Source organism: Xiphophorus hellerii, chromosome 20 (genome assembly GCF_003331165.1).
Source record: "Xiphophorus hellerii strain 12219 chromosome 20, Xiphophorus_hellerii-4.1, whole genome shotgun sequence".
In the NCBI taxonomy this organism is placed as follows: domain Eukaryota; kingdom Metazoa; phylum Chordata; class Actinopteri; order Cyprinodontiformes; family Poeciliidae; genus Xiphophorus; species Xiphophorus hellerii.
Window position 1 is genome coordinate 21,778,073 of NC_045691.1, and position 19,367 is coordinate 21,797,439.

Here is a 19,367-nt window from a genome sequence, read left to right on the forward strand (position 1 = left end):
AGAGAGGCAGCTGGTGTCACATCACATCAGGACAGCCGTCTCTCCCTCTCTCACTCCTTGACATGCCGCCTCATTCCTCGGCCGTCCGCAGGACGCCCACCGCTCCCACGCCACAAAGAGCACATCCAGACACCGGACAGGCATTTTGTTTAAATTTCTCATATTCAGGCAGCGACACACATCTCCAAAGCGTGGGAGGAAGTTGCGGGTGCCGTTTGCTCCTTATTGTACTTTGGAACCTTAAAAAAAATGAAACAACATACACAGAAAGAGGCCTCAGCATCTCCACAGGCTGCGGCGGTACCCCATTAAACAGCCGTTAACAAAGTCAAACGGGGGCGAGCGTGTCTTCGGGCTGGAGGGAAGTGTGTGTGAGAGAGCTGCGGGTGCTGAGGCGCCTCGCTCTCATGTTCGCCACTTTGCCTGAGGTGTAATTGTATTTGTAATTCTGTGTCAACACCGCATTAAATCGATCTGAGGATAATGAAATGAGATGACATGTATTTTTTCCGATTGTGTCTTGCAGCTGGCGAAGGAGAGCGAGCGACTTCAGGCCATGATGGCCCACCTGCACATGCGCCCCTCAGAGCCAAAACCTTTCAACCAACCTGTGAGTACACGCCGACACCCCACGGTCCAGATTACAACACAACACATTTGCTTCCCCTAGATGGGACTTGACAATTTGTCTGTGCCTCTCTTGCTTGGTGGCTATGCCCCCTATTGTTCAGTGAGGGTTAATGTGGCATTTCTAAATCATAAAAGCCTTTTCTCCTGCCTTACACTCTATTTTTCATCTTTTTTATAGTCTATTTTATCACCTGAAAGTATATTCCTGTGGAAATTATGCCCTTGCATTTCTCTGGATCCACAAATAGGGTCTTACATTTTGAGTTTGTTTTAGTCGTTTAAACTGCGTGGAAGTTGAATGTAATTTCTCCGAGCAACTCTTTCGTTGTAATTTAACTAAATGCTGCCAAATATGACAGATTTTGCACAGCTTTCTTGCACGTGTTAAAGTGCATCCACTGCAGTTGGTTGGCGAGGCTGTTATTAGGAATCTAATGAATATTTCATTATTCAGATTGACGAGGAGTCTTATTAAAATATGAAGATGTTGAAATTAATTGTCAATTAGAGCTAGAGTGTCTTAATTTGAGAATATAAACGAGCGCGGCTGAGTGGCGACGTGTGTGCGCACGTGTGACCGTGCGACTGGATGATGTGTTGATCACAAGGGGATCAGCTGCCATTATCATCTAATGGGAAATCAGGAAGGAGGCGTGTTCTGTCACCACTGGAGACGGGCCTCAGGGTCAGGGATTGGAGGAGGAGGGGCAGAGGAGGAGCGTCAGGAATGGAAACAAAGCTTGGCCTCAATTAACAGTGTTCGACTGTTGCTGTGGTGATGAGCCGGGGTTGCAGCTTTAATGAAGTACCTGTTAAACAGCCCCGCCCCCCTCCAGTCAGCTTAAATGGTACGGAGAAGGGTCAGAGGAAATAGGAGGTGATTCACACATTTTACATAAATCTAGACAACACACACACTTAGTGGTTTTAATTAGTTCTAAACTAGAAGCCCTACAATGCCTCTCCCAGAGAGACTGGGAGTACTGGTTCGGCGTGTGTCTGTGTGTGTGTCTCGGGCTCTGCCTAATTGGGCCGAATTGGTCCGTGAAGGCTGCGCCACCGCAAAGTGCATGTGTATGTTCCCCTTCCTACAAACATACTGTCATGTGGTTTTGTTTTTGTAAGCTCGGGGTTAATTGCAGTCTGTGCTATGTGTGTGTGTGCGTGTGTGTGTGAATATGTAGGTATGAATACACAAGCATGTTCAGAGAGTGCAAATCCTTGCTGCCATTGATAGGGCCCCAAATTTCCAGGAAGTGCTTGAGGCCCCCTTTTTTAATCTGAGCTTGCATTCGATGAAGTTATTAGAATAGATGGGTTCATTTGAAACATTGAGGACTCCTGCTTTTCTCAGGATTTGCATCATTTCTGCATTTTAACAAAGGAAGATAAGGGGAACTAAGTGAAGAATTACATGTAGACAAGCTTCCATCATGACCTATAGGCGATGTGTTTTGAAAAGGCATCTGTGGGAGAAAAGCCAAAAGAGCAGGGTTTAATTAAAAAACTACTTTAAATTTTACACACGTTGAATTCGTATCAGTTGTGGCATCTTGACAAAGTTCATATTTATACCTCTTGAGCTTTTTCACATGCGATTTCATGACAACTGCTGTGCCACTCTGAAACATAACATTGCCACCACCATGGTTACCATGGCGATGAGGTTTTCAGGATGATGTGTGTGTTCGTTTTCTGCCACACATAGTGCAAATAAAAATCTGTAGAAATGAAGCATCTTTTTCTGCCCTGCTGAAGAAAAGCATTCGAACAGCATGATGCTGCCACTGTGTTTCACAGTGGGAATATTTTTCTCCATTTACACATCTTACTGGAAAGGTATCTCTCTCTTGAATGGAATTACGTTCTTCTTACCAGATTTGTAGAGTGCACAAAGAGTTCGAAAGCCGTGTATTATTTCCCTTCCTTATTTTAAATCAACTCTCCCTTCTAAATATGAACCTAACATATTCTCTGTGGATCTTCGGTTTCTTGTCCCTTTCTAGCTGAACCTGGCTTCCAGCGGCTCCCTGTTAAAGAGGGACAGTGATGCCTACCCAGAGGGTCTACCCCACCCTCCCACCTCAGCCGCCACCCCAATCACGCCACTGCGCCAGGGACCCTCCGTCATCAGCTCTTCCAGCCTGCATACACACTCCCACTCCCACACGCACCCGGTTGGCCCCATACGTCGGCGCAACTCTGACAAGTACTGCACCCCTATTGCCTCAGGTAGACTCCAATAACAAACCTCTTTCTCGTGTTTTTTTTTTTTTTTGTGCCTCAGAAATCACTTACTGTTTTGAGAGATAATGTTTTTTACTAATAATTTTTTTTACTATTTCCTAAACAAAACCCTTAAACTCTTGTGTTAAAAGTATTTATCATCTCTTGGCTGTATGCTGTCACATGATCCAGTTTGTTGTCTTGTTTTCTCTCTTCAGAGCTCGCTCAAAACTGTGAGTTCTACAAGAATGCTGATGTCAGGCCTCCTTTTACCTACGCCTCTCTTATACGTCATGTAAGCATTGCCCCCTTATCTGTCGCACAGTCCCTCTGTCAGCATCCTCCTCTGATGTCCCACATCTTTCCATCTTCCTCCAGGCCATCCTGGAGTCCCCAGACAGACAGCTGACTCTAAATGAGATCTACAACTGGTTTACACGAAAGTTTGCATATTTCAGGAGAAATACTGCCACGTGGAAGGTAAGGCCATCATATGAATAGATTTTGTTTGGTTTTTTTATGTCGCATTCCTTAAAAAAAAGTTGAGTTTATTTTTCATGTACATTCGTAATCTTTTCTATTATCATCTTGAGGTTGAGCAATTTGTTCTAAGCCGAGAGGATTTTTATTTTTACGGAGTATTTATTGATGGAAAAAGTAAATCACACAATCCCAAACTGTTTTGAAGTTGTTTAAATGATGCGGTAGATTAGCAAAGCTACATTTAGTAACAGAAGGTTTGGGTTGCGGCTTTCTTTGCAGTAATATTTTGACAAAAAATAAATTATGCCGTTCAACACAGCTGATTAAAATGGGATCGCTGAAAAGTGATTATGGTCTGCGCTTGTGAATATTTCTCACTTTCAGACCCAAACTTGCCTCAGCAGCATACACAGTGGAAAGAGTATTTACAACCCCTGAGCTATCATGTGGCAGGCCAAGAAGTAGTAAATAATTGTGAAGTGGAGGGAAAGCGTTCTTCTTTAAACTTTATTCAGCCCCTTTTCAACCCTAAATGAAATTCAGTTCAAATAATTGTCTTAAAATTTCACTAATTGTTGCTAATTATAAAATTGATTTAAAATCCCCACTATTCTCAGAATGAAACAGTGGTGGCAGAATCATGATGCTTTTCTCCAGCAGTGATAGGGAAGCTGGTCGGTTAATGGAAAGTTGTACGAAGCTAAAAACAGGCCAGTGCTGGATTAAGACCTGCAAAAAAGCTCCACAAGACTCGAGACAATAGCAGAGGTTCACCTTTTAGTAGAGCAACAATCTTAAACATACAACCAAAGCTTTGATGACTGAGTTTAAATCCAATTATATTTATGTGTCAGAATGGCTTAGTCAAAGTCCAAACCTAAAATCCATAGCAAGACCTTTTTTTTTTACTTTTTTGGAAAGACGCGAGGTAAAAATTTCCACATAGTACAATGTCAAAATCAGTGGAGACATACCCCAAAATGCTTTTCAGCTCATGTTTAAAAAAAAATTAATATAAAATACATTCAAGTTTGTGCAAAAAAAAAAAAGTTAAAGGTATAAATACTTTTTCAATGTTCTTTTTTGGACAGTAAAACTCCACTAGTCACATACAACATGGAGAAGTGTGTCATGGACTACTAACACAATGTTTGTGACCACGCTGAACTTTCTTCCCTTTAACTCCATCTGTAACACAAATACTAGACAAGTAACATAAGAGGCGAAGACAGCAGCCTTCTTAAACTGGCTCTGACAAAGAAGGGATGAGGAGGATGGTGGAAGGAGGGCTGCAGAGGTGAAGAGACAAAGGTTCCGGGAATATCTTTACCCCCTCATCTGACTTTTATGAATTTTAACTATTAATGCCAGGGCTCTGTTTCCTCCTCCATCCGTCTGGAGGACCTTTAAATATAGTCCCGGCATGGCTTTATGTATTTATGTAGCAGCCCGATGAGTCAAATGGGGCCTCAGAGATGTATGTCCTTTAATAAGTCGTTATATTTCATGAGCAGAGCGATGGTGTCAGGCGGTGGAAGTCGCCAATCGGAGACAGAGAGGGACAGAAACGAGGAAAAGATGAGCGGGAGGGAAGGCATAAATGAGAACAGACTGTAACTGTGTCTTTCAGCCATTTTTATAGTCAGTTAAAGTTGTTCTTAGTAGTAGAGCTTATGTTTCTTAAGGAAATAAAAGCCTCAGGTGTTTTGCCAAAGTACCACTTGTGTACAAAGATTAGATATTTGGAAAGTAATGATACAAAGAGAACCACACAAAATTATTGACATGGAAGAAGATTATTTCCTATCTTCTTCCTTGTCTGTCTGTATGGATGACTGTGCATGTGGTCAACATTAGTGGTGGGCAGGTTAACACAAATCTGCCTTATTTGAATTGCATGTTCTCTTGCGGCTCCAGTTTTTAAGTGAATTAAAAATTAAGTCATATTCTGGTTAACTCAAAAATTAAAAATGGAAATAAACACTTTACTTATCTTTATTTTGTAGGAATTGTTAGTGTTGCCAATAATTGCAGCACTTTATTCCTTCCTGTGTTATATTCTTTGGTTCTATTCTTCCTGTTGCCATTCCTCTTCTTTATTCTTCATACCTACTTTCCTATCTTCTTCCTTTCTTTGTGTCCTTTCTTCTGTCCCTTTGTTCTTTCTCTCTTTCTGTCTCTTTTCTGTGTCCCTTTTCCTTCCACTTTTTATCCATCCATATATCCATCCATTCTTCCAGTTTCTCTGGGTTCCACATTTAAAGCCCACTCACTGTAGAAATATTCTGCATGAAATTATTGTGAACTTTAGTATTTTATATTTTGAAATAAGTAAAAGGGACTGATATCTCTGGAAAGTTGTGTTTGGAATAATGTGAAAGTTTATTACATGTATAGAATCAATGCAGGTTTGACTAAAATTTGGCCCAAACATGATTGCTCACCTGTACATTCCTTTTATAAATGTCTAGTTCTACCTGCATGCACGTGTTTATTGTCCATCCTACAGTCCAATCAAGTCTCCAACTTCCTGTGATGGTCACTCACTTGTGGTATTAAGATCAACAACCCTGAAACAAATGAATCCGGTTCTATTTTTCTTGTGTGTTGTTCAAGCTTTCCTCTAAAATTCCTGCCTCCTGTTGTTGCCCCCCAACCCCCCACACCTCCCACCTCTCAGCCCAGAAGGGAGTGGAGATGAGTGGCACATGTGCTGTGACCCACTGTAAATGACTGCTAATGTTTTAACTGGGAGAATTAGGCTTTCATCACGGAGACGAATGCAAATAACAGTGCAATAGCACCAGTGTCTGGTGTGTGTTTGTGTTGGTGTGTGCGGGGGTGTGTGTGTGTGTGTTTGCACTGTCAGGGTGGCAGGCGGAGATTGGGGTCAGACTCATTTACAAAACTTAGCATCACGGCTTGGGGGGTGGGGGTGTTGAGGGGATGTGTGCGTGAATGGGGGGGGGGGGGGGGGGTTCTCCTCTGATTATGGCTGTGTGTAATTACGTGTGCGCGCGAGCTGCTCTCTGTGTATGCCCGCCTGTGTGTGTGTGTAATTACGGCAAAGAGTGATGCACGCCTGGCCTGTCCCTCCCTCTCGGCTTAGAACAGCGTGTCAGAGAGAATATGCAGGATTTAATTATAGACGAATTAAAATTGGTAATGAAATTGGGCATGAACAAACTACAAATAGCAGATGAAAAGGGAGGCCTGTCCCTGGGGGGCTGAGACGAAGATAGCGGTGTGCCTGCCTGCTTTCCTGCCTGCTTGGCTGTCTGGGTGTGTGTGTGTGTGTGTGTGCTGATGATGACTGATTAGAAACAATCCCAGATAAAATAACGCTTCTAGAAAATGCTCGTTTCATACTGGCTCTGTTCGGGAAGCTACGGGAAAACCTATACAGTGATGGGTGAAAAAAGTACAAAGTTTTGTCTTGTTTCTAATCTTTTTCCAGAACGCTGTGCGCCACAACCTAAGTCTGCACAAGTGCTTCGTTCGTGTGGAGAACGTGAAGGGGGCCGTGTGGACCGTGGACGAAGTTGAATACCAAAAGAGGAGACCACCAAAGATGACCGGGTGAGTGCGAAGCCGGCCGCTGCTGACATGACTTTGAGGTTATGGGTGTTGGCACCATGATTGCCTAAAATAGATCTGCTAATGTTACCCAGAAGCCAACTCACAAATTACCTAGAGCAAAAGTGAGGCAAGGAGGCTTCTGGCTTGTGATGTGCGCTGCATTCGCCGTATGTGTTCTTTTTTTTTTTTTTTCTTGTTTGTCGACACCATTTGTAAGCACCAGCGTGAGATGCAAGGAGGGAGAAAAACCTTGTTAGCGTGTGTAAACAGATGTTCCCCGCAACCATCGGGGATAATTACGCACCCACACACACCTGCACGCCAGATATCAGACACTTTCACATGTCTGTTTCAAGCAGCTGTTTACACTCCGCCAATGTTTCTGTCTGTGGAGTATTTTGGAGGTTTGTCACAGTGTTTGATTGAGGTGACATCTTTTCACATGTGTACACAATCTGTGCTTTAACGTCGTTCCCTCCACCCCCTTCCTTTTCTGTCTCTGGCTCTGTGCAGAAGTCCCACTCTGGTGAAAAACATGATTTCAGGCCTGGGTTTCGGATCGCTAAACGCCAGCTACCAGGTAACACTTTGCATTCATTTCTGGCTCTTTTCCTTTAGTTAATAATCAACATTCTTGGAGTGTCTGAAAGCAATCTTGAAAATTAAGAAATTAACTTTTATTGTTTTTCAAATTCTGCATAGGTATTAAAAAATACTTAGTGTGTAAAATTATTTAAGTGTCCACACTTTATTCCTTTTTCTAATATCCAGAACATGAAAAATAAAGCTTGCTGAAAACTTCAAGGATTTCACATCGATTTAAATAGCCTTTACCTTTTCATCAGACACCATTGTGTTTTTTTTCATACTCACTGTTTTTTTTTTTTTGCTCTACTGACATAGACCCCACAGGTAAATGTATCACTTTGGAGCCCTCTTATAGTGCTGTTCAACAATATTCATACCTCTTGAACCACAAACTTCAACCTATTTTATTGAGATTTTACGTGATCGAGCAGCACAAAGTGGTGCAGGACGGTGATGACAAAACATGGGTTTCTTTTTTTTTTCTACAATAAAAACAAGTATGCTTTAGATTTCTATTCACCCTCTCCCTGCATCATTTCCTCTACATCACAGGTGTCAAACTCCAGTCCTCAAGGGCCGGTGTCCTGCAGTTTTTAGATGTGCCACAGAAAACACTGGAATGAAATGGTTTAATTACCTCCTCTTTGTGTAGATCAGTTCTCCAGAGCCTTGCTAATGACTTGAATTATTCTATTCAGGTGTGGTGCAGAAGGGGCACATCTAAAAGTTGCAAGGCAGTGGCCCTCCAGGACTGGAGTTTGACACCTGTGCTCTACACTTATAGCAGCATGTATTTTTGGGGCCTGTTTATGTCAGCTTTGCTGAGCTAGAGATTAAAACTGTTGCACTTTGTTTTGTGAAAAAGCTCAAACTAGAGTTAATGGAGAGTCTCTGTAAAGAGCAATTTTTACATCTCACTACAGATTCCCAATGGGATTCAGGTCTGGGCTTTGACTGGGCCAATCCAACACTGAATGCTTTGATCTGAGTCATTCCATTGCAACTGTGGCTGCATGCTTAGGGCTGCTGTCCTGCTGGGAAGTGTCCCTCCACCCCAGTCTCAAGTCTTCTGCGGCCTGTTATTTTCTATAATTGACCTAGGTTGAGCTCCATCCATCTTCCCATCGGCTCCGACCATAAGTCATACGCCTTCCCTGGCTTACGGCAAAATGAAAATGGGATTTCTGCACTACTAATAGTTATCTTGCCAACAAAGCTGTAGATATTTGTAACTAAGTTGTTTTAATTTTTTTGTTTTATTATATTAAAATTTTATTTGTAAAAAAAAAAAAAGAAAATCATGTATCTTTGTGATGGTCTTCCACTCAAAATCCCTTTATCGCCTTTCAGAACCAGAAACCAACTTGTGCGTTGCATTGCTTGATGTTTTTTTTTTTTACATACAGATGTCCAAACCTGATAAGCCAAAGGTTTTCTATGCTGATATCCAGAATGTTTGACAAATTCACAGGAACTTTGATGTGATAAATGTATAAAACCTCTGAATCAAGGACACTAACATCAATTCCCTCTTATAATTAGCCGATTCCCTAACTGCGCTCACATCGGCTGCCTCCCCCCCCACATCAGCTTTCCACTCTCTTGCCCCATCTCGCAATGTTCCCACCTCCATCGGCGCACACATCTCGATCACCTCATCTTGGTGCAGGCACCGAATGCACTTTAGCGACTGGGATGATTTATAGCGTCAAGTAGTTGTCAATTAAGGTTACTGCATAAAATTATTGCCTGCCCCAGAAAACCCACCTCTGAGCCAGTGAGAATTCCTTTTGTCTTTCCTTTTTTTTTTTTTTTTTTTTCCCCTTCTGCATGAGAAGGGGAGGTGGCGTGAGCCTCTCAGCGGCATCCAACCTGTCTGATCCAACGTCTGGATGTGAGTCTGCAGAAAAAGGACCAAAGCTGCTCTTGTTGGCTCTGTTGTTGCCTTCTGCAGACACAGATGTTGCACTTATGTTTGTGTCTAAGCCGAGGTTGTGGCTCCGTTTCTCATAGCATTCCTATTGAGACTTTTGTGTGATTGCACACACACACACTCACTTCTTGACAGGGACCTGCGGGAATAACTCTTCCAGCTGAAAGTACTGTGTATAAGTGCCCCCTAGTGGTTTGAAATGACGTTCGCTGTGGCCTTAGATAAAAATGAGCTCTGATGTGGGCAATTTCTAAAATTGAAACACCTTTGCATTCCTTGTGACTTTAATTATTCAGTTAAGTTAGGCTTTAGATCCATTTCTGTCTGTTAAACTTATGGTTCAATCAAGCATGACTTAAATCTGTTTTTCCGTGTGCAGGCGGCTCTGGCAGAGAGCAGTTTGTCCCTGCTGAACAGCCCCCCTATGATGACCCCTCCGTCTGCAGCTAGCCTCAATATGCTGCACGTGGGCCATGATGATGTCAGCTCCACCGTGGAGCAGGTCAACAGCAACGGCAGCTGCAGCCCCACGCTCAGTCCTCAGCAGTACAGGTACGAACCAGAGCAGACACATACACGCACATCACAGTGCATGACTTTGCGTTGCAATTTTTCAGGTATGCATGGAAACTTCATTCATAAGTTACGTCAACCAATTTAGTATCTGTCAATCATGACAGTGTCACCTTAAGGTGTTTAGAAAAACATTTGAGCAAAAAAAATGGATAAAACAATCTAAAAATATAGATAGAGGTGTAAATTATTATTCCTCTGAGGTTCACATTTAAAATGGGAAATTTGTAGTCTTGTCATCACATGCTTTTTTTTTTTTGGCAATTCCGAATCTTCTGAATTTGATTTAACTCAATTTAAATGCACTGAATAGAAAATGAATGAATGATTTGAAATGAGATATGTGTCTGAATTTGAACTTAAGGCTGATTGCAATGAAAAAATATAAGTGCAAAGTATACAGAGTACTTTGCTAATGTACTTGGAAAAGTAGCATACCACAAATAAGAAAAAATAAAAATGAGTTTAAAAAGTAATACTGACCAGAAAGGTGTGTTATCTTATATGTATCCATCTTCCTTTATCCTAATACTTCTAAAAAAATTCAGTGAAAATTAGTGAGCAAAGAGCATCATGACCAAATAACACAGCAGACAGATCAGGGAGAAGGCTGGGGAGAAGTTTAAGACATGAATTCAAAGCAATTGGTGAACTACATTGCAAGCATGGGTTAAAACTAATACTACAACGTCATCAACAGATGGTAGAATATGGTGGTGGCAGAATCATGCTGTGGGGATTATTCTCTTCAGCAGGAAACCAAAATATGCTTCTATTCTAGAGGATTTTACTCATTATTTTTCTTCCTCACATAAAACCCAACAAAATGCAAATGAAGTTTGTGATTCTAACACAACAAAGATTAAAAGTGCAACAGATGTTACTTTTGTAAAGCACCGTAAATGAATTTACTTTAGACATGTTGATATTTTCTGTAAAGTGCCCTTTGATTAACTGGGTACAGCACAAATGAACTACCAGTGATTTCGTAGATGGCCGGAGTGTTTTGCATCACATCGCCTCACTGACAACTCTGTTCTCTGTTGCACAGCCACCCGGTGCACGTGAAGGAGGAGCCGACTGAGGTGGAAGAGGACAGCCGACCAGTATCCCTCCTGGCTGGCGTCACACACAGCCTGCCACTGCCAAGCGACGAACGTGATCTGGAAGAAGATCTTCCCACCGAGGAGCTGGAGTAGGACGCGCCTGACCAATGGATCAACGGGCCGGGACTTCTCTCAGATCAGTCCTACGGCCCTCTCATCAGCATGAAGAGGAAAAACAGCATCCGTACACTTAAGAGAAAAGAGAGGGAGTGGAAAAAAGAGAATGTTTTTATTTTTTAAGTTTGTTTTAAAGAAAGTTTGAACAACAGAGAATGACATTGAGAAACTCAAAAAAACAGGGTTTAGATGACTTTTGTATACGTTCAGTCGCAAAAACCTGACTGTGGAGCACTGCTTTACCTCCGGGTGTTGCTTTTACAACACTTGGCTCAGAGGTGTAACACCACTTTACTCATACACACTCTCGCAAAACCTGTGCACGCACGCACACACACGTACACACGCATACTTGTTTACCTGTCAAACCATGTCCCATGTCTCGGCAGGAAAAAAAAACCAAGAAAAAAAACATGTCTCAGAGGGCGTGGAGCGGGGAGGCGGGTGGACAAAAAAAGATCCCAAGAGGCATGGACACACGCTCTCTCCTCATACCACCACCTGGCATAGGTGCTTTTCTCTCTGTGGTCTCAGTTGAGAAGAAACACTGATGTGTGTTTGGAAAGAACAAGACGTACACAAACACATAGGATCATGTGTATATAGATTTGAAGAGGTCGCCGGGGGCAGGACACCTCTTCTCCCCTGTTGGAGTCAGATACTTGCTTTTTCGTACACTTTGATTTGATTGAGACAAAACCAATGGCCTTTGAGATGAGGGAGAGAGAAGAAGAAGAAGAACGATGGCACGGCCCTGCTCTCTGTCTAGGCCTCAAAACACCAGTGCGACGGTCACTAAGGGACGTTTTTTTAATTACTATTATTTACTTCTACATTAAAGAAAAGAAGACGTTTTTCCGACCATTACTGCAGCCCACACCATTCCCCTGCCCTCCCACCCCAAAGACTGCAGGATTAGGTGCTCTTCTTCTTCTTCTGTCCTCTGTCTGCAGATGAGCATGGAACACTTTGGAGAGGAAGAAGAAATGACGGGAAGCAGCGAAAGACGAGGGAGGAAGTGTCTACAGAAACTTTGTGACTAAAAAAAAAAAAAAAAACTGTCTGTGATTTTGAGAAATAAGAAAAAAAAATGTGTGGTAGCTTTTGTCATTTCCTTTTTACTTTTTATTGTTTACGTTTGATGATCAATATTCCCATTGTGGATTTCTGCTCTTCTAAGGATGTACGTCTGTTTTTTTTTTCTAAGTTGTTTGATTTGCTCTGGTTGTTCACGCCATTCCAAATAAGTATTGGCAAAATAATGAGTCCCCATTTTTAAAGAAGAAACACAGTATTGTCCCAACTGTCCTGCCCATCAACAGCCTTTCTGTCACAAATGAAGCAGCAGAGAAAATTGGAAATAGCACTTAAAAGTTACCGTTAACCGCCAAACTTTGCTTTTATTTTAGCTCAATCTTTTCTGGGTTTTTTTTAAGTTGTGTATTTACTTAAGATGTGTCTGTAATGCTTTAAAAAACATAAATATATATATAAATATATATATTACTGCAGTCAGAGAATACCTCATCCCACAAAGGTTCTGCCCAGAACTGTGTCCAAATTGATTAAGAAGAAGTAAGGGGAGATATTCCTTCTGTGGGACACCAAATGTGGCAACTCTGCTCAGCCTCAATTCAAAGCTCTATGGTTGTAATTGTTACTGTGTAGAAGTTATCTGCAATTCACTGTGTGCGTTTGTGTTCAAGAAAATAGCACGCTAGATTTTTTTTTTTTATTATTATTATTATTATTGTTTCTTGTAGGCGTTGAAGCGTAACTTTTCTCTACAGTTGCATACCAAATTTAAGCATTTATTTTAATCTAATATCTTCTTATCATGTTCCCATTTTATTTTTTTGTTACAGGTAACCAAAGAAATAAGTAGAAAACCAAAAACCCTGTGCTTTATTTTACCCTTCTTCTTTCTTTTTTTTTTTTTCGTTCAGAAATCGGGCCAAAAGACAAGTAACCATGGCATTTTTCTTTCCTGTAATGACATTCACATGAGTGTTGTCCTAAAACTCTTAAACTTACAGTGCTCTTCATTCCAGAAACCAAAGTGTGCAAAGCAAGCTGGGATTTTAGGTACATTTTCAGAATTACTTCAATTAGGTAGGAGGCCAAATATGAATAAAAACAAACCTTGCACAGTTCCTCTGAAAAACACAATGCAGAGAGGAGAGTAAAAAGCACTTATAGATGAAACCCTGCCTCTATACTGACCCATTTTAAGTTTCAGTAATACTACATTTGAGCAGACCCAAACAAAAGACTTTCTCAGAGTTTTGTTTTAAATATTAGAAGGTATGCAATCGACAAAAAAAAAAAAAACCCTCTTTCAACAGGAAACTCCTCCACAAGAGGAGGAAGTGTACTGTGTCAGGCTTCAAAAAGTCACATCTTTGGACAAAGAGAAATTATTCTAAATATGTGTTACAAAGAGGGAACATTTAATGTAATGTGGAAACAACCAAGGGATACAGTTATTGTCTTCAGTGGGTTTTGGGGCATTTTATTTTTTAACTGAACTTCGGATGTTTTTTTTGTTTTTGTTGTTTGTTTGTTTTTTCCCCAAATAATATTTCCAATGACTTTGAGTTAAAACAGGACTGTTTCCTGTTGCAAAAGAGACTGAGTGCAAAACACATACCTGGCAGGCAGAGATGTTGAAAAGAGATAAAATAACCAAAAAAATATTACTACCTCCTTTTCAAAACTGTTCAACAGATAGCCAGTGGGAATCTGAACTCTCTTTAACACTTGCTCTTTACTCTTTCTCAACAATAATACTAAGAATGCCAAAACTGTTGTTACACATACTTTACAAAAAGGGTTGCCTGATATTAGGAGACATCCGGTTGTGATATTTTTGTTGAATATTGCGATGGTGACATTAATTGCAATTGAAACACATATTCCTTGCTATTCCTTTTCCTTTTCCACTGTCACAATGTTCCAGTCATTCTTACCGAGCTTCAGGATTGTGGTCATAGAAAACAATGAAAGTTCAGCCAGCTGATTAAAGCTCATTAATAAGCAGAGTTTGAATGCATGCCATGGGAAATGTTGTAGCCTAGCAAACATAGCATCTGTTGTGATTGTGATAACAACTGCAGTTTGATAATTGTGCAGCTCTATATACAACGGAAATCAACAATAGCTGGTGACTCCCTTTCCCATCTTCCCATCTAAAAAAGTGATGCTTTTTAAATTTTTATATAGTTAAGAATGACTACCTCTCCGTTACCATATCTGAAGCACTCGCTGCATCTCAAAAAGCGTTGAGAAGTGCTTTGTAACTGCGTCATTTTCTTTTCCACACCCTATTATCACTGAGCTTTCTAAAGGAATAGCTTCTTAGTTGAATATCTCCTTATACGCTGGTTGTTAGCGGCTTCCTCTCATTGTCACAGGTGGTAATGGGCTACAAACAACACACACTAACACACACGCATACACGCCCACACCAGAACTGGCTCAAACAAAGGCTCAAAACATCCAGATATCCTAAGAACTGCTCAACACTCAAGAGGTCATTGAATCTCTAAAAGTCACCACTAATAGCCAGATTCAAACCAGGAGGAACTCCTGCATCCAGAACGTAGATGATTCCTAACTTGTGCTTTAAGGTACACCTGTAAACGAAGCCGTTTTGTAAAGATGTAGATGGTTCACAGGTCAACCGTGTAACACTGCTTTTTGTTAGCTTGGCATAAACATGATGCATTCTTGTATATTAACGCTTGGTTCGTCTCTCCCATGCTTCTTCTTTGCCTTTGCTTTTGTTTGTTTTTTTTCTTTAATTTTTCTGCACCTGTTGAGCTGTTGTAAAGCTTTCAACCTGGATTTCTATACTGTACCGCTAATGCTGAATATATGTATTTATCACATTGAGTGCTGCAGGTATCTTGGTTAAAACTTTTTTCTTTTTGTTATTGTTTCCATTTTTCAGTTCTTCATAAAACGTCTGGGACGCATTTTTTTTTAAATGTATTATCAAAAAGAAAAAAAAAGAAAATAATTGAATTTAGATCAGTGGTTTAGGAAACACCTGTTTGTATATTTATCTTAGCTAGATCTATTTTGATACTTTTTTGTCTCTGTATTGCATTTCTGCATTTTTAAGGAAAAAAAAATCAACAAAAGGAAAACAAACTAAAAAGGTTCTACATTGTGTATTGATACCTCAGACTTTTTTTTCTCAAAGACAGGACCAAAACTTCTGAAAAGAAAACGAGAAAGAGGAAAAAATGAAAGAATATGTAGCCCCTCTCTTGCTTTAACAAAAAAAGAAAACTGTGGAGCTATAGAAAAGTATTGCTGTTGGTCCTTTCAGGTGCCAATGTGTGTCCTTGCTCCCTGTGACACCTCCCTCTGTCCCCCTCACCCCCCGTCATTCCTGTGCCGAACTCTGACCTGCAGAGCTGTCAATCATCTGCAGGTGCCAAGGGGCCGAGTCAGAAACCGAACAGGTGGCGACTCGCTGCAAACTTTATTTCCAAGTTCAACAGAGGCAGATTAATGACTGACACTGTTGCGTTAATATTATTTGTTGTTGTTGTTTTTGATACTCCTCCTTTTGCTTAGTCACAAAACCAAAATATGGAGGGGCTCTTTGAGATGCAGCTCTGACTACCAAAGGCATTGTGAGCCAACATTGCTTTAGTCCAAACTCCTGAACTGTAACCAAACTGCAACCAAAACCAATGTCACAACTTTAACCAACCAAAAACGAAAAAGGAAAAAAAAAAAACAGAGCTACTTCCAAAACTCTCCATCTACGCCACTTACCACCTTCACCTACAGCAGTTTCCCCTCATCCATTCGTGTAACCGTGTTGTGGGGAGCAGTCTATGTCCCTTTGGCTTGCGTCTGACTCAGAGGACCTAGCGAGAGCAAATCCTGATGAGTGATTGGACAGTTCTGAGGCATTATGGGAGGGGAAAGGGACTCTCAAAGCGGAGCTTTTGCCTGATGGTATTATTATATAGACAGCCAGATTTTGATGGAACTACCACTTTAACGATCCTCTGGTTTAACCTTAGGAATATGTGTACATTTACAGCAGTGACTCTCTTTATTGATTCTTAGTTGAGTTTACCTGTTTACCTCTCTTTATTCCTTTGGTTTTTGTTATGTTACTTGTTGTTTGAAAGAGTGACCCGAGGAAGAGGCGGAAACAGGGACCAGGGTGGTTGCTTTAGACAGACAGATGACGAGCCCGGCCCTCTGACCCTCCTCCCCCCGGGGTAGCCATGTAATGCCAGTCACTGCCCTTTCCTTCATGCTGTATAAAAACACACACATATATCTGTGTATTTGTAACCTGAATCTTCTTGTGTCTGTCCATGCAGACAATAAAAAACTGTACAGTAGGTCTAGTTGCATGTAATCTGTACTAATTATTGACAATGGCATTATAAAATGCAATAAAATACTTATTACACTGTCCTAGGCTGCGTCTTCATTCCTTCTCTTATTGCTCTCACAGTTTTAGTTCTAGTTTTTAGTTATCTATGTCAAATTGATCATTATGCACGCTATACCTTTATAAAGTAACACAACATATCATGAAGATGCAACCTACTGTGAACATCTTATTCATATTTTGGCCTGTACTGATTCAATTGTTTTTAAAACAGGCATATGTTGGACAATTTATTGTGCATTTTTTAATGCACACAGAATCACAATTAAACATACATGCACAAATAAATACATACACCCTAATAATGAAAAAATATTTCTTTCCCAGATGCATTAATACTACCAGAATAGATGTATCCTGTTCAGACTGAAAGAGTGGTGAAATATTTAAGACCTCTAGGAAGAAGTCATTTTATGAGTGTATAATGTTGAACCTAGAAAATCTACAATAATTTTGTATTTCTGTTTTGGAAGAAAAAAAAATACAGCAGGTTGCAGGTGGTGTAATCAGTACACTTTTCAAAAATAACAAATGCATCTTTAAAAGCCCACCATTAATATGACTGCAATGCCCATGGGTTTATACAAACTTGTGAGTTGGCCTGTAAGGATTAGGCACAGCTACAGCTGAAAGAAAATAAAATTTACTGACAAAGTTTCATTGTTCACTATGCAGTTTGCGTTACTTCTAAATAGAGCAGCAAATGAATCAAAAATGTTCAGACATTAACTTTTGTGGCATCAAACTTGAATCACTTTTTGCAAAATAAGGACTTTAATTCAAAAGCAAAAGAAGCTGTGATAAATAAATAATTAATTAAAAGGGTCTAGCCATGTTGGTGTTTTAGCACAGCTCACCAGCCTTAAGATTTAAGACGGTGCTTGTGCCAGTTCTGCTTAATCAGCGGGGGCCTTTTCCGGGGTCAGAGTGTGCTGTGATACAGTGAGTGGCCACCAGGAGGAGTAAACAACCCAGAAAACACAAGCAGCATCCAACAAACATAAACCCAGCAACAAATATTCCTGGACTCCATTGTCAGGATTCGGCCAACAGGGAGGGCCAGAGAGTACAGACCCAGGATTAAGTGAGCTACTTGTACAATGTGGGAAAATATGAAAACAGGTACATGAACATTCTGTAGAGCCAACATGGTTTTATGTGTGCAGGTGAAAGAGAAGGTTCCAGTTGCTTATGTTTCCTTCCACCTCCTTAACTCTTGTGCAGGTGTGCTGCATGCCCTACAGCTCGTCTTTAAACCTCTGCAATGCTTCACGGATGTATTGCTTCAGGAAGAAAAAGTCTCTTGAATGTTTTATTTTTTTATTTTTTGAAAGTTGAAACTTTGTTTAATCTTGTGCTTTTAGTGAACTTCACTGTTATTCCACTGGGAAGAATCTCATTCCCGACATTTAAATCCCTGTGACATTTGGTTTTGGTAGAGTCTCCCCCCACCCCTTGTTCCTAAGCCTATTATATAGCTGCAAGCATGCAGGCACCTTCACGCATATGTACATTTTCAGGCACATATGCACAAGATGAATACTGAGCAGAAGCATAGCACAATGTAGTTGTGCAAGGTGAGCCAAGGTGCAGAGCAACAGACGAAGAGGTTATTTTTGGCTTGGATATGAGGCGTTTGGGCCCGAGAGGTTTTCTTAGCGCTCATCGGGATAAAGTAAGCAGCAGGTCCGGATGTCTGCAGATTTGTTTGTGGGAAAGTAGATCTGCACGCCCCTGCCCATGTGCATGAACTCGCCATGCTAAATCAATATGCATGTTTGTGTGATCGGGTGTGAGCAGAGGGTGTGAACGGCTGCAAGTCCCAACAGCATGCAGAGCACTGAGGTCCAGGCAGACCTTATGAGTCATAAAGTAAATTCACTGGGAGCCATGCTCACATCTCTCGCTGTTTCTCCCTGGTGCGCTGACTTTGTCGTTCCTCTCCCTTCTTTGCCTCCATGTTTGTGGTTCAAGCGGTGAGCCACCCTCCAAACAGTGCACTGACTCACCGAAAACAACACAACAGATTTGTGTATCTGCCGCTGTCTGCATGTCTGTAGAACTGCATGGATCTAATTTCTTTTTTCTTTTATTATTGTTTTTATCCAACCCTTCATATATTAGTCTCAGTTTGGTTTCACATATGTATGCCCAACTGAGCATTTGGCTTTTTTTTATTTTGCCAGTGTCGGCAGTGAGGAAAAATTTGGCATTTGGAGGCACTTTTGACATGTAGAGAAGCAATTGTGGATTCATGAAATAATATGATAATAATTGAGTTTAGATGAAAATATCAAGAAAAGGGCAGCAATAATCTATTTAGTTACTACATCCTACTGAAGATGTACTCAAGAAGTGAAGACAGTCAAAGTTACTATTGGTTTAAATGCGCTTTATGACTCATTTTCTGTCTAAACCTGTCTGTCATGCATTATTTTAAGTTTATTTTGTAAACTCAAAATAATAACTGACTTACCCTATGGTTTAAGTCTTTTTACACAATTTTAATTAAACAAAAAACAAAACATTAGCTTATAGAATTGCACTTCTACCGATATATTGTTACTACACTTTGCAATGAAGTCTTTTCAAAAAATTTGAAAAATTAAAACATGCTCTTTGATTATGCAAATGCAACTTTGATCCAAAATGCTTGTATGCAGGTACATTTCAATAAATATATATAATTATGTTAGTATCTGTG

General features: G+C 40.6%; 1 protein-coding gene across 4 annotated transcripts in view; it reads left to right on the forward strand.

Annotated features, from left to right (window-relative positions):
• Positions 1-16,686, forward strand: part of foxp4 (forkhead box P4) — a 115,476-nt gene extending 98,790 nt beyond the window's left edge. For all 4 annotated transcript variants that reach the window (XM_032548731.1, XM_032548729.1, XM_032548727.1 and 1 more), the window contains 8 exons: positions 527-610; positions 2,637-2,862; positions 3,075-3,151; positions 3,235-3,336; positions 6,797-6,918; positions 7,432-7,498; positions 9,819-9,991; positions 11,064-16,686. In XM_032548731.1, the coding sequence (XP_032404622.1) occupies positions 527-610; positions 2,637-2,862; positions 3,075-3,151; positions 3,235-3,336; positions 6,797-6,918; positions 7,432-7,498; positions 9,819-9,991; positions 11,064-11,211 (999 nt within the window). In that variant the 3' untranslated portion in view covers positions 11,212-16,686. The remainder of the gene's footprint in view (positions 1-526; positions 611-2,636; positions 2,863-3,074; positions 3,152-3,234; positions 3,337-6,796; positions 6,919-7,431; positions 7,499-9,818; positions 9,992-11,063) is intronic.
• The last annotated feature ends 2,681 nt before the right edge of the window (positions 16,687-19,367 follow it).